We start from the raw sequence: 15815 nt of genomic DNA on the forward strand, positions 1-15815 counted from the left end.
AGGCAGTGAGCTCATATTACCATATGATTCAGCAATTTCACTTCCAGGTATATACCCAAAAGAATTAAAAGCAAGGTCTTGAAGAGATATTTGTACCCTTGTTCATAGCAGTGTAACTCACAATAAGTTAAACATGGAAGCAAACCAAGTGTCCATCAATGGACAAATAGATTAGCAAAATGTGGTTTATACATCCAGTGGAATTTTCAGTCTTAAAAAAGAAGGAAATTCCGACATATGCCACAACATGAATGAACCCTGGACATTATGTTAAGTGCAATAAACCAGTCTCCAACAGACAAATACTGTATGATTCCACTTATATGATGTACTTAGAGTAGTCAAAATCATAGAGACAGAAAGTAGAATGGTGGTTGCCCTGGGTTGCAGGTCAGAGGGAATGAGGAGTTACTATTTAATGGGCATAGAGTTTTGGTTTTACAAGATGAAAAGAGTTGTGGAGATGACCTGTGGTGATGGTTGTATAGCATTATGTATTTATTTAATACCATTGAACTGTTTACTTAGTAATGGTCAAGATGGTAAATTTTATATTGTGTGTATTTACCATAATTTAAAAATTGAAAAAATCAATTAAAAATGGATTGTAAACTAAAATATAAAACCTAAAACTATAAAACTCAAAGAAAATAAAGGAAAAACACATTGTGACCTGGGGTTAGGCAAACATTTTTTTATATAGGACACAAAAAACATGAACTGTGAAAGATAAAAGTGATGAATTTTACTTCATAAATATTGAAAAGGTCTCTTCCAAAGATACTGGTAAGAGAATGAATGGACAAGCCACAGATGAGTAGAAAATATTTGTGGGAATTCCCTGATGGTCCAGTGGTTAGGACTCTGTGCTTCCACTGCAGGGGGCATGGGTTCCATCCCTGGTTGGGGAAGTAAGATCTCACATGCCCCTCAACGTGCCAAAAAAAAAAAAAAAAGGTACACACACACACATAGTTGTAAAGCACATATTTGATAAAGGAATATATATATTCATATATGTCTATAAAATATAAATTTTAAAATATAAAAAGGAATTTATAAAAGAATATATCAAATAATATATCAAATCTCTCAAAACTCCATTATAAAAGAAAGAGAAAAAAATTTTTAATGGTTGAAAGAGAGGCCTCACCAATAAAATAAGGTGAGGTCAAATAAGCACTTGAAAAGATGCTCAACATCATTCATCATTAGAGAAGTGCTAGTTAAAACCACAATAAATACCAGTACACATGCATTAGCACAGGTAAAATTTTTACAGACTGACAATACCAAATGATGGTAATGTATGATGCTGAACAACTGAAATTCACATACATTGTTGATGGGAATGCAAAATGGCGTAGGAACTTTGGGAAAAAGTATGCCAATTTCTTATAAAGTTAAGCATACACTTAACATACAACCCAGCGATCCCATTTTGGGTATTTAGTCAAGATAAATGAAAACATATGTTCATTCAAAAATATGTATGCAAATGTTTACAGCAGTTTTATTTATAGTCACTTAAAACTTGAAACAATCCAGATGTCCTTCAACTCGTGAATGTACAAACAAATGATAAAATATCCATGCAATAATGGATATCCATCACAATAAAAAGGAATGAACTACTAATACACTCAATAACATAGGTGAATTTCAAATGCAGTATGCAAAGTGAAAGAAATCAGATTTAAAAGGCTGCATACTGTATGATTCTATTTATGTACCATTCTGAAAAGTGCAAAACTGTAGGAGCAGAAAACAAATCAGTGTTTCCCAGGAGCTGGGAGTAGAAGAAAGGGATTGGGATTGCTGCAAAAGTACACAAGGGAACTTAACTTCTAAAAAAGAAGTCAGAGGGTAATTTCCAAAGTCCAAAGTTAACTCTGTGTGTGCGCGCGTGTGTGCGCGCGTGTGTGTGTTCATGAACACAGATAAGCATGCATGTTCTTTGCTATAAACTTCCAATTTCATCATCATAAGCTAATATCAAGTGCCTATGTAGAAATGCCTCTTTTTAATTATACATGGTCAAAAAGACAGATACAAAAAAGTTTATGTTTATTGTTTAGAAAAGGAGAAATGAGTTTTTACTTACTTTGTAAATCTGAATGAGAAAATGGCTATATTAATTCCAAAAAAAGTTTTAAAGGTTCATGTTTTCTAACTACTTTAGAGACATTTGAAATTTTGTTGTTGTTGTTGTTAATTTTAGGTTGTTAGGAATTACATTTTCTTTATGTTTAAATGTTTAATTATACCCTAAGGCATACTGCTGCTGCTTGGTCTTTAAAAAACTTCTTTTTCTTATTCATTTACACCTTTCCTCTTTCATGTATACACCTTCTTTGCCATTGTACTTACAGACTTGTTTTATAATTTTCTTTCCTTCCCATAAAACTAATGAACCTTAAACTTCAGAATCACTCACTTACATAGGCCCATTTCAAGGCTCTGGGAAGGACTTCGGCAATTTTCACAATTTTGTGTCCTGTCAAATTTATAGATGTAGGCTACTTTAATCTCAATAGATTGAAAGATCTTTTTTCAGTCCATCATTTATATATATATGTATTTTTATATATATGTATGTATATATACACACACACGTATATATATATTTGTGTGGTGGTGTTGGGTGTCAGCGAGCATTTTTTGGATCAGGCTAAGAGGAAACTCTATTGGGGGTACACTTAGTTTGAGTTCATATGGTTCTCCGTAATTTCCATTTTTAGCTATTTTTAGGTGATAGCTAGCCATCCCAATGTAGGAATGGCTTCCAGGAATACGCACAGTGCAAGGATGGCAGTTGTACTGCAGTGTGAGCTTGTCCTCTGGCACTCACGCTGGAAGGATATAAGTAATGGAAGACAAGCAAGGTTGAAAGGTACAGAGCCAGAGGATTAATCTGTAAATAATTCCAATTCTTACAGCTCATATATAGCAGAAACTTGATGGAAGTTTTTTCAAATTTGACAATTCCAAAAAATTTTACACAACATGGTAATGATAAGTTATGAACCTGAAAGAAACTTTTAAAAATTATTATTAATAGAAAATAAAATTTGGTCATCCATGCTTGAGTAAAATCTGAATTATCCTATTTCTTTAAAGAATATATTACAGAAGCAATTAAAGGGTAAGCAGTGGAAAGTGTGGGAAAAGCATTATAGATGTGTGTCCAGTTAACTAATAAAAATGTGTTCTTTTCCTGGATTTGGAAACAAGTGTAGGTGTTTATAAACATTTTTTTAAATAAATTTATTAATTTTAACTTTGGCTGCATTGGGTCTTTGTTGCTGTGCGCAGGCTTTCTGTTGTTGCGGCGAGTGGGAGCTACTCTTCATTGTGGTGTGCAGGCTTCTCATTGCAGTGGCTTCTCTTGTCACGGAGCACGGGCTCTAGGCGTGCGGGCTTTAATAGTTGTGTCACACAGGCTCAGTAGTTGTGGCTCGCGGGCTTAGCTGCTCCGTGGCATGTGGGATCTTCCCAGACCAGGGCTCGAACCTGTGTCCCCTGCATTGGCAGGTGGATTCTTAGCCACTGAGCCACCAGGGAAGCCCCTATAAACTTTTTAAATTGTGAAACTTGTTGTGATTTTTTTTCTGAATTGAATTTTTTAAATTACAAAAGCATTGTTTGCTTATTATAAACAGGTAGACAAAGTACAGGCATACTTCATTTTATTGTGCTTCACTTTATTGTGCTTCTCAGATACTGTATTTTTTCATAAATCGAAGGTTCTGGCAACCCTGCATCTAAGCAAGTGTATCAGCACCATTTTTCCAGTGGTGTTTGCTCACTTCATGTCTCTGTGTCACACTTGGGTAATTCTCATAATATTTCACATGTTTTCATTATTATTATAGTTGTTATGGCGTCGTGATCAGTAATCTTTGATGTTATTATTGCAAAAATATGACTCACTGAAGCTGAGTATTTTTTAGCAATAAAATATTTTTATTAGGGTATGTACTTTTCTTTTAGACATAATGCTGTTGCGCACTTAAGAGACTACAGTATACTTTTATATACAACTTTTGTATACAACTTGTATATAACTTTTATATACACTGGGAAACCAAAAACTTTGTGTGACTCACTTTATTGTGATACTCACTTTATTGTGGTGGTCTGGAACTGAACCCACAGTATCTCTGAAGTATGCCTCTAAAAACAAAATGGGAGTTAAAAAAAAAAGTTTTTATGTCAACCCTTTTAATCCCCACCACCATTACCCCCAAGATTAGCAATGTTATATTTTGCTGCATATTCTTCCAGCGCTGTTTCCATTATTATACAGACATACACATGTACACACACATATACATAATCTTTCGTATCAAACATATTACTCTACAACTTCTGTTTTTCATTTATTGTATACCTTTGACATTTTTCTTACTCCATACATATAATCAACTGCTTCTTAATGAATAGTTGCTTAATAGTCCATGTTTGGCATGACCTACATTTTATTCAACCATTCCCCCAAAATAGTGGACTTTCACATTTTACGCATTTTAGAAACTAAAGATCAGGAAAGAAATGGCTAAGACCTAAAGTCAGGAATGTTTCCTAGTCCCAGAATCTCCTGCTTTTGTACACCATACTCCCCAACACACACACACACACACACACACACACACAAATTTGTTCTTTTAACTTCATTTAAAAAAAGCCTCATAGGCCTCTGAAAATTCCTTGGCCTTAGGCACTTAAAAGCTCCCCAGCCCAAGATCTCAAGCAGTCTGACATCAACGCAGGCACCCTTAGCTCAGAAGTTCTGTTGCCCTAGTGGGCTTTGGGGAGGGAATCCTGGAAATGTGCAGTGTAGAAACTGAAATATGCAACACCCCCTTTTTTAAATTAATAAACTTTATTTTTTAAGAGCAGTTGTAGGTTCTCAGCAAAATTGACTAGAAAGTGCAGGGAGTTCCCATATACCCCCTCTTCTCACAAATGCACAACCTCCCACACTATTGAAATTCTGCAACACAATGCACATTTGTACTATCATTGAACTCCATTGACACATCATTATCACCCTATGTCCACAGTTTACATTAGGGGTCACTCTTGGTATTACACATTCTATGGGTTTTGACAAAGGTGCAGTGGCATGTATCCACCTTTGTTAGAATAGTTTCACTGCCCTAAAGATTCTCTGTTCCGCCTAATCATCTCTCCCTCCCCTGTAAGCCCTAGCAAGCATTTATCTTTTTAGTGTCTCCGTAGTGCCTTTTCAAGAATGTTATTTGGTTGGAATCATATAATGTTGCCTTTTCATATTAACTTCTTTCACTTAGTTATATACATTTAAGTTTCTTCCACATTTTTTCATGACTTGATAGTTCTACCATTTTGCATTCCCTCCAGCAATGAATGAGATTCCCTGTCGCTCCACATCCTTGTCAGCATTTGGTGTCGTCAGTGTTTTGGATTTTAGCCATTCTAATAGATGTATAGTGGTATCGAATTGTTTTAATTTGCAATTCTCTAATGACTTATGATGTTGTAAATCATTTCATATGCTTACTTGAAATCTGTATATCTTTCTTGGTGAGATGTCTGTTCAGGTCTTTTGCCATTTTTAAAAAAAAATAACTATTTATTTATTTATTTTTGGCTGTGTTGGGTCTTTGTTGCTGCACACAGGCTTTCTCTAGTTGCGGGAGGGGGGCTACTCTTTATTGTGGTTCGTGGGCTTCTTGTTGCGGAGTATGGGCTCTAGGTGCGCAGACTTCAGTAGTGGCAGCACATGGGCTCAGTAGTTGCGGTGCACAGGCTCCACAGTGCAGGCTCAGTAGTTGTGGCTCACGGGCTTAGTTGCTCCGCGGCATGTGGGATCTTCCCGGATCAGGGTTTGAACCCGTGTCCCCTGCATTGGCAGGCGGATTCTTAACCACTGCGCCACCAGGGAAATCCTGCCATTTTAAAATTGAGTTACTTGTTTTCTTATTCTTGGGTTTTAAGAGTTCTTTGCATATTTTGGATAATAGTCCTTCATTAGTGTGTCTTTTGCAAATATTTTTCTCAGTCTGGAGTTTATCTTTCCATTCTCTTCACTTGTCTTTCAAAGAGCAGAAGTTTTAATTTTAATGAAGTCCATACAGCTTATCAATTATTTCTTTTATACATCATGCCTTTGGTATTGTATCTAAAAAGTCATCACTATACCATGGTCTAGCAACACTATACTACTTCATGAGTAGTGCAAGTATCTTATATTAACAAAATAATCCTCATTCTTCCCTCTAGTACCTTGTATCATTGCTGTCACTTATTTCAGTTATACATAAGCATATATAGAGAGAGATAATGGAATACACTGTTGCTGTTATTATTTTGAGCAAACTGTGATCTGTTAGATCAATTAAAAATAAGAAAAATAAAAGTTTTTATTTTACTTTCACTCATTCATTCTCCAATTCTCTTGCCTTCTTTATGTAGATCTGATATTCTGACTTACATCATTTTTCTCTTTCTAAAGATCTTCATTTATTTATTTACTTTCTCTTCACAAGGACTTTTACTTTTCTCACTTGGTTCTTTTTTTTTGTTTTTTAACATCTTTATTGGAGTATAATTGCTTTACAATGGTGTGTTAGTTTCTGCTGTATAACAAAATAAATCAGCTATACATATACATATATCCCCATTTGTCCTCCCTCTTGCGTCTCCCTCTCACCCTTCCTATCCCACCCCTCCTTTGTGGTTACAAAGCACTGAGCTGGTCTCCCTGTGCCATGTGGCTGCTTCCCACTAGCTATCTATTTTACATTTGGTAGTGCATATATGTCCATGGCACTGTCTCATTTTGTCCCAGTGAAGATCTTCGTTTAATATTTCTTGCAAAGCAGGTCTTATGAACAAATCCTCTCAATTTTTGTTTGTCTGAGAAAGTTTGTTTCACCTTGACTTTTGATGGATAATTTTGCAGGGTACAGAATTCTAGGGTGGTGGGGTTTTCTCTGAACACTTTAAATATTTTACTCTACTCTCTTCTTGCTTTCGTTTCAGAGGAGAAGTTATATATAATTCTTATTTTTGCTCCCATATATGTAAGGTGTTTTATTTTTTTCCCTGACTTCTTTCAATGTTTTTTCCCTTATTTTTGATTTTCTGAAGTTTGAATGTGGTATGCCTGGGTGTAGTTTTTTGGGTGTTTATCCTGCTTGATATTCTCTGAGCTTTCTGGATTTGTGGTTTGGTATCTGACATTAACTAGGGGAAATTTTCAGTCATTATTATTTCACTCATAACTTTCATGATTATGAGTCTGGGGCTGGCAATTGAGAGAGCATGAGATAATAGGAAGAACTAATTTCCCATATTTAGTGGTGTTTTATGACTATCGTCTAATCTCATAAAACTGATAAAGCATGGAGACTCCTGGTTTAGTATTGTATTTCCAAGCTGAATTTTTAAGAACACTTAAAAACCATAAGAGGGACTTCCCTGGTGGTCCAGTGGGTAAGACTCCGTGCTCCCAGTGCAGGGGTCCTGGGTTCAATCCCTGGTCAGGGAACTAGATCCCACATGCATACCGCAACTAAGAGTTTGCATGCAGCAACTAAGAGTCTGCATGCCACAGCTAAGAACTCTGCATGCCGCAACTAAGAAGTCTGCATGCTGCAACTAAGAAGTCCACATGCTGCTACTAAAAAAGATCCTGGGGACTTCCTTGGTGGTCCAGTGGCAAAGAGTCCACCTGACAATGGAGAGGATGCAGGTTTGATCCCTGGTCAGGGAACTACAATCCCACATGCCATGTGGCAAGTAGGCCCACACGCCACAACTAGAGCCCACGTGCTGCAAACTACAGAGCCCATGTGCTTTGGAACCTGTGCACCACAACTACAGAGGCCACGTGCCCTGGAGCCTGCCTGCCACAGCTAGAGAAGAGAAAACTCACACGCCACAACCAGAGAGAAGCTCACGCACTGCAACAAAGAGCCTGTATGCCACAACTAAGACCCGACACAGCCAAAAGTAAATTAAATAAATAATAAATCCTAAAAAAAAAAAAATCCTGCATACTGCAATGAAGACCTAGTGCAGCCAAAATAAATTAACAAACAAATAAATAAATCTTAAAAATAAACTAAGAGTTTATGGTATTGGAAGAGGGAAACATCATTGCTCATATTTTTCTTGAAAGTTTTTAAGGAAGGGAATAATATAATTTGCATTTGAGAAACTAAACTTACTGTTGTGTGGGAGCAATTAGAAGGCAGGAGATGGAGTAATTCATAACTACCAACGTGCCTTGGTGTACACCTATCCAGGTAAAGAGAATTTGACTGTATGAGGAGTTCCGTTTAATACCGTTTTTTAGCTTATGAGCTATTTCTTCACATTTTATTTGTGGTAAGAGTCACTATTCTGCCATCTTTGTAGCTATGTTGTATTGCATGTCATGTTACATTTACCTTCATAATACTTACAATTTTCTAATTTAAGGCATTTAAGATCTTGTGCATTCATCTTCCTCAAATGTTGTGGGGGTTTTGTTTGTTCGTTTACTTTATTTGGTCTTTATTGCTCCTTATGGGCTTTTATTTATTTACTTTGTGTTAAAGATTGACATGCACAAATATTAAATAACTTTTTTTCTCAGAACTTAGTCTTACATATATAGTACATAATAGGTGTAAATGACCATGATAAGAGCAGGGAAGTAGTAGTATTGTAGAGCAGTGTTTCTCAACCCTATTGACCTAATGCCCACGTTTTGTAATAAATATTGTGTAATGCTCCCCTAATACTGAAACAAAATACATAGATATAATAATCTATGTCTACTGGTAATTTTTTAAAAAACTAATACAACCCAGCATAACACAGGGGAAAAATAAAAATTATGCAAACTAAAATAAAATAATATGTACTTTTGAATGTAAATAGATAGGAACTTTTCCATTTGTAATTTTCTTGTTTCTAGTTGCGGTCTTTTCCATCTAGAGAAGTTCCTTTAGCATTTGTTGCAAAGCTGGTCTGGTCGTGCTAAATTCTCTTAGCTTTTGCTTGTCTATAAATCTTTTGATTTTGTATTTTCTTGATTCGTGCCTCTATTCTTTTTCTGAGATGTTGTATCATCTGTATTATCATTACTCTGAATTCTTTTTCAGGTAGATTGACTCTCTCCACTTCACTTAGTTGTTCTGCTGGGGTTTTGTCTTGTTCCTTCATCTGGGACATATTGCTCTGCTGTCTCATTTTGTCTAACTTATTGTGATTGTGGTTTCCGTTCCACTGGCTGCAGGGCCATAGTTCTTCTTGCTTCTGCTGTCTGCCCCCTCATGGATGAGGCTGTCTAAGAGGCTTTGCAGGCTTCCTGCGGGGAGGGACTGGTACCTGCCCACTGGTGGGTGGAGCTGGTTCTTGTCCCTCTGGTGGGCAGAGCCATGTCAGGGGGTGTGTTTATTGGGAAGCTGTGTGCTTAGAAGACTTTAAGCAGCCTGTCTGCTGATGGGTGGGGCTGTGTTCCCACCCTGTTGGTTGTTTGGCCTGAGGCATCCCAGCACTGGAGCCTGCAGACTGTTGGCTGGGGCCAGGTCTTGGTGAGAAAATGGTGGCCTCCAGGAGGGTTCACACCAATGAGTACTTCTCAGAACTACTGCCACCTGTGTCCTTGTCGCCACAGTGAGCCACAGCTGCTCCCCACCTTCGCAGGAGACCTTCCAATACTAGCAAATAAGTCTGGCCCAGTCTCTTATGAGGTCACTCATTTTTTCCGCTGGGTCCTGGTACGCACGAGACCCTGTGTGTGCTCTCCAAGACTGAAGTTTCTGTTTCCCCCAGTCCTGTGGAATTCCTGCAGTCAAACCCCAGTGACCTTCAAAGCCAGATTCTCTGGCTGGGGAGCTTGACGTGGAGCTCAGAACTTTCACTCCTGTGGAAGAATTTCTGTGGTATAATTATGTTCCAGCTTGTGGGTTGCCCACCTGGCATGTATGGGATTTGATTTTATCACAGTTTTGCCCCTCCTATGTCTCGTTGTGGCTTCTTCTTTGTCTTTGGATGTGGGCTATCTTTTTGGGTAGGTTCCAATGTTTTCTTGTCAATGGTTGTTCAGCAGTTAGTTGTGATTTTGGTGTTTCTTTAAAAAGAGGTGAGCTCACATCCTTCTACTCCACCATCTTGTCTGTATAATCATTAGATAGGAATGACTACACTGGAAGTCAATTTTAAAAAGAGTGAAATAAGTATATTTATACTGGATTTTATTGAATCTAAGACAGCCTTGATTATAATATGCACTGTTATTTTACATACCATTGAGGGAAGAACTGCTACAATTAAACTAATAGATCTCTGTGAATTTCAGAGATATTAAAGGGGGGAATCTGAATCATAAAATTGATGAAAGTTGATGTCTGTATGGAATCATTATAAACACTTGCTCTACAAACACAAGCTAATATAGCTGTGTGTGTTTGCAAGGCAGCTACTTCAGTGTCACTGTTGCCAGTGACATGATTTTCCAAAGTGGCAAACAACTTTGGGTTAATTTTCTAATAAAGCAAAGTACAATATCCTTTTGCATTAACAGCATTTATGGTTTCTAGAAAATCCATTTTATATTAACACTGTACCAAAAATACTTTGTCCTTATAACCCTGATTCTTGATTCTTACTGCCTTCTCTTAAACATAAAACAGCAGCTTCATGGCTTTAACCCTGCTCTCATCTTTACATTTTTGTTCTGTTTCTGGACTACAGAGGCATTTACCTTGTCTTTATCCCCAAATGTGGATTTTTGTTTTCTCTTTATATTTTACCTATCCTGAGTTTGAAGCAAAGAGGATAAATCAAAGCCTGAACTTACTGACCCTATTTCCTTGGAAGTCTTTTTATTTGAAGTTTAAAAACTATTGCATGTGTCACTTTGATTTTTTAAAAATTCATTAAGAATATAGTTCTAAAATAAAAACCAGCAGCCATCTATACAAAAGTAAGTTTGAGTGGCTACAATAAAAGTAGATGGTGAATAGCTCCTATTAGGGAAAGACTGGTCACCTTTCTTTATTCACAGTGTGCATCATCCTTCCCAACATCAAGTAACAACATGCTATAAGGTCCCACTTCTAATGTTATTTAACACAACAAGGTAAATAACATTAGGATTTAACATCTGAAATAAATGGTAACTTAAGCAAACAAAATTGTAAATAGAAACAAATGAAAAGACAGCCCACAGAATAGGAGAAATTGTTTGTAAATCATACATTTTATACAGGACTTGTATCTAGATATATTAAGAATTCGTACAACTCAGTATGACAACCGAATTCAGAAATGGTTAAAGTATTTGAATAGGCATTTCTCCAGCAAAGACATACAAATGGCCAATGAGCACATGAAAAAAAAAATGCTTGACATCATTAGTCATCAGAGAAATAGAAATCGAAACCTCAGTGAGATACCACTTCATACCCACTAGCATGGCTAAACTCAAAAAGTCACATAACAAGTGTTGATGAAGTTGTGGAGAAATTGGAATCCTTGAACACTGCTGGTTGGAATGTAAACTGGTTTAGCTACTTTGGAAAACAGTCTAGCACTTCCTCAAATGATTAAACGTAGAATTGCCATGCAAGCCAGCCATTCAACTCCTAGGTATATACCCAAGAGAAATGAAAGTATATGTCCACAAAAAAACTTGTACATGAATTTTGATAGCAGCATTGTTTATAAAAGCCCAAAGTTGGAAACAGCCCAAATGTCTATCAACAGATAAATGAATAAACAAAATGTGGTATATCCATACAATGGAATATTATTTGCTACAACATGGATGAATCTTGAAAATATTATGCTGAGTAATAGAAGCTAGTCACAAAAGACTATACAGTGCTGTATGATTCCATATATATGAAAATTCAGAATAGGAAAATCTTTAGAGACAGAAAATAGATTAGTGGTTGCTTAGGGCTGGGTAGACAGGACAGCGGTTAAGGGAGTGATAGCTAAAGGATACGAGGTTCCTTCTTTTTCTTTTTTTTTCTTAATAAATTTATTTGTTTTATTTATTTATTTTTGGCTGCGTTGGGGCTTCGTTGCTACGTGCAGGCTTTCTCTAGTTGCGGCAAGGGGGGGGCTACTCTTCATTGTGGTGCGTAGGCTTCTCATTGCAGTGGCTTCTCATTGCGGAGCACGGGCTCTAGGCACACGGGCTTCAGTAGTTGTGGCTCATGGGCTCTAGAGTGCAGGCTCAGTAGTTGTGGTTCATGGGCTTAGTTGCTCCGCGGCATATGGGATCTTCCCGGACCAGGGCTTGAACCCGTGTCCCCTGCGTTGGCAGGCGGATTCTTAACCATTGCGCCACCAGGGAAGCCCGAGGTTCCTTCTTGAGATGATGAAAATGTTCTAAAATTTACTGTGGTGGTGGTAGTTGCACATATCTGTGAGTATACTAGAAACCGTTATTGAATTATACACTTTAAGTGGGTAAATTGTATGGAATTATGAATTATATCTTCGTAAAACTGTTTTCAAGAAAGAATAGGATATTCCAAAAAGTATGTATAATTTACATCAAATTTAAGGGGAAGAGACCAGGTCTTTACAGGTGGCATCTCTTAGCCCTCCCTCCCCTTCTCATTTGCCTTTTGCACCCCAAACTTGAGTCTGGGGGCTCAGAAGCCAACACTCTTTAAAGTCAATACCACCTCAAGGGGTCTGACTCCAGCTAAAAGAGAAGTGAGGATTAGGGAGGGTGGATGAAAGGATTTCTCTAAACCATCATTTACACCAAGCATAGAGCTTGCAATCAACCAGTGACAAAGCACCCAGGAGGCAACTGGCTACAAAAGCTTCTCTCAATAGAGTGCTTTCTCCTGGAGGGGTGAAGAAACCTCATTGTTACAGGCCTGGTACTGGTAGTGTGTGGCACCTGAAATTAGATTGCTCCAACTTCAAAACAGACCTGTGCATGTGGTGCTCAACTATTTTGTGCTCTGCAGGAGGCAAGTGAGGCCTATGTGGTTAGCCTGTGTGACAACACCTGTGTGCTTTCTGTACCAAAGTGGAATAATTGTGCCAAAAGACCTCCACTTAGCATGTTGTACACTTGCCCAATGTTTTGCAAAGGTGGAGAATGTGCTTAAGAATTCATTTTAATGGCAACAAAAAAAGACCCAACATCTTTTTCTCATTTTCTGTAGTCCTAAACATTAGATTTTTTTCCTGTTCAGTTTATTTTTCCAGTTTTATTAAGATATAATTGACAAAAATTAGATTTTTTTTCTTTTTTTTTTTACCATGAGGTCAAAATGTACTTAAGTATCTTGATTGTGAATGGAAAAATAGGTGACAGAATCGGTTATTGGCAAGTATTTTTCCATTTTCATTAGCGTATAAAGTTTTAATATAAATATGGAGACATAAAGCATTAAAAAGTCAAAATATTTCAATAAACAAGTTTCAGTAATTCAATTTATAACAATTATAACTAAACCTATTAAATTTTTTACAATGCCAGCCCTTAGTTTTTTAAAACAAGTACATTTCTTATTGATGACAACTAAGTGGTGTCTGTCATTTTATCATACAGTAGTTCCATCCATTCACTATACTTTTCTAATCAATTCTACATGCAAATACTTGATTTTAATGTTTTTGGTACTATTCCTGTATGTTTGCTATCAAAATACATTAAACTAAAAAAAAACAATGTCAGCCAAGTTCCAGGTTTCTCAAAATGACACTGTTTGCATTATATACCACCAAATCCCACTAAAATGAATAGTTATTTAATTTTTAATATTAGTAATTATAATACAACCTAACAGGAATTTTTCCTTTGTTAATTATTCTCTAGTAGCTATTTTTAGTAGTATTGGCCCCTGGAAGATGATTGGGAATTTTGTGGATTTGTGTGGGGTTGTCACAGTGATTCAGGGATGCCATTAGGCCAGCTGTCCTGATGCCTAAGTTCAATAGGTCCACTCGATTTAATACCTACGCCAGTCCTTGGTGCTTCCAACTCCTGGTCTTCTCAGAGATGTAGAGGATAAGTTCCCTACTGCAAACATTTTAAGTTGTAGCTTGCTTTCTTTTGTCGGGTCAGCTACCGCTTGTCTGTCTGACTTAAACGTTTGTTGAAATCACTTATCCTCTGATGTTTTCTCTCCCATCTCTCTTTCATAGGGCATTTGTACCTTTTTTTTTTTCTTTGCTGTCAATCCAGTGGTTCAAAAGAAGAAGAGATCACCAAGTGATCTATCTGCTGTGCTTAACAGTTCAATGGGAGATAATATTGCCTCCTAGAATTTGTAGAAATCATTTTAGTTGGTTTTGGTTGTTACGTATACTGGCTGGTGTACTTGCAGTTAGTGCTTATTTAGGGCTAGATCTGCTAAACACACTGCCACGTGTGAGGTCATCCAAAATGCCAGTGGTATTCATAGTTATCTGTTCATCCCACCCTTTTATTAACTCAGTATAAACACTATGTTTAAACACTAACATTTACTACAGCTGAGAGTAATGTGTAATCTTATTCATTACTATTTCTAAAGCTGAGCTTTTTGAAAGTAATTTGCATTCAAAAATAAAAGTAAAGGGACTTCCCTGGCAGTCCAGTGGTTAAGACTTCGCCTTCCAATGCAGAGGGAGCGGGTTCGATCCCTGGTCAGGGAGCTAAGATCCCACATGCCTCGTGGCCAAAAACACCAAAACATAAAAACAGAAGCAATATTGTAACAATGGTCAGGGAGCTAAGATCCTACATGCCTCGTGGCCAAAAACACCAAAACATAAAAACAGAAGCAATATTGTAACAAACTCAATAAAGACTTTAAAAATGGTCCACATCAAAAAAAAAAAATCTTAAAAAAAAAAAGAAATAAACAGCATCATGGCTCCTTATTAAAAGGAAGAACACACTGGATAAATTGTTTTCTTACTCTAAAGTTCAGCTTTGCTACATGTGTTTTCTTTATATTAACAGATATTTTGGTCAAAGACCTCAGTGGGATTGCAGAGGGGCCTCAAATCTTAATGAACTTCATCAGCTATTAAGTGACATAATGATTAGAAGATTAAAGGCTGAAGTTTTAACCCAGCTGCCCCCTAAAATCAGACAGCGTATTCCATTTGATCTTCCAGCAGCGGCAGCCAAGGTGAGAACCCGTGTTTGATTGAGAGTCTTATTTGAAATCATTTTAAATTATACTGTGAAAGATAGCACATATTTCATTTTTCACAGAAGGAAAAGTCCACTTTCTTAAAATAGGTTTAATTAATAGAGCCAAATGAATTGGCTTTGTATCATTTCAAGAAGAGAGCAGGAAGAATTTAAATTTAGTCATCAAATAATGTGAAAAGATTTAGTATCTTAGTCATTAAAAATATATTTCTGCTAAATAGAGAAAAAAAGCACTTCAACTGCAACATAGACTTAGTATTAAGAATTCTAAGGGAGACGCAAGAGGGAAGAGGTATGGGGACATATGTATATGTATAACTGATTTACTTTGTTATAAAGCAGAAACTAACACACCATTGTAAAGCAATTATACTCCAATAAAGATGTTAAAAAAAGAATTCTAAGTATATGTAGGGTGTGAAGCCCAATAATTATCAAGGGAAGTTATTTTTCTTGCTGTAGGATTTTTTTTTTTTAAAGTACGAGTAGCTGTCTTCTAGGATAATTTGGATCCAGCCTCCTGTTCTTGAAATCCTGAAGCTCTGTGATCATGTTGTAAGATGTAAAATTCAACATATTAGAAACCAGAATTGGTAATACAAGATTAGGTAATCCTTGTCTACATTTACTTTTGGGGAGTACAGTGCTTTTA

General features: G+C 36.8%; 1 protein-coding gene across 7 annotated transcripts in view; it reads left to right on the forward strand.

Annotated features, from left to right (window-relative positions):
* Positions 1-15815, forward strand: part of ZRANB3 (zinc finger RANBP2-type containing 3) — a 279900-nt gene that overhangs the window by 170412 nt on the left and 93673 nt on the right. For all 7 annotated transcript variants that reach the window (XM_089916041.1, XM_089916045.1, XM_089916044.1 and 4 more), the window contains one exon: positions 14966-15137. In XM_089916041.1, the coding sequence (XP_089772167.1) occupies positions 14966-15137 (172 nt within the window). The remainder of the gene's footprint in view (positions 1-14965; positions 15138-15815) is intronic.

This window comes from Delphinapterus leucas, chromosome 8, assembly GCF_059928025.1.
Source record: "Delphinapterus leucas isolate spDelLeu-1000000601 "Yukka" chromosome 8, BTC_Dleu_Yukka2, whole genome shotgun sequence".
In the NCBI taxonomy this organism is placed as follows: Eukaryota; Metazoa; Chordata; class Mammalia; order Artiodactyla; family Monodontidae; genus Delphinapterus; species Delphinapterus leucas.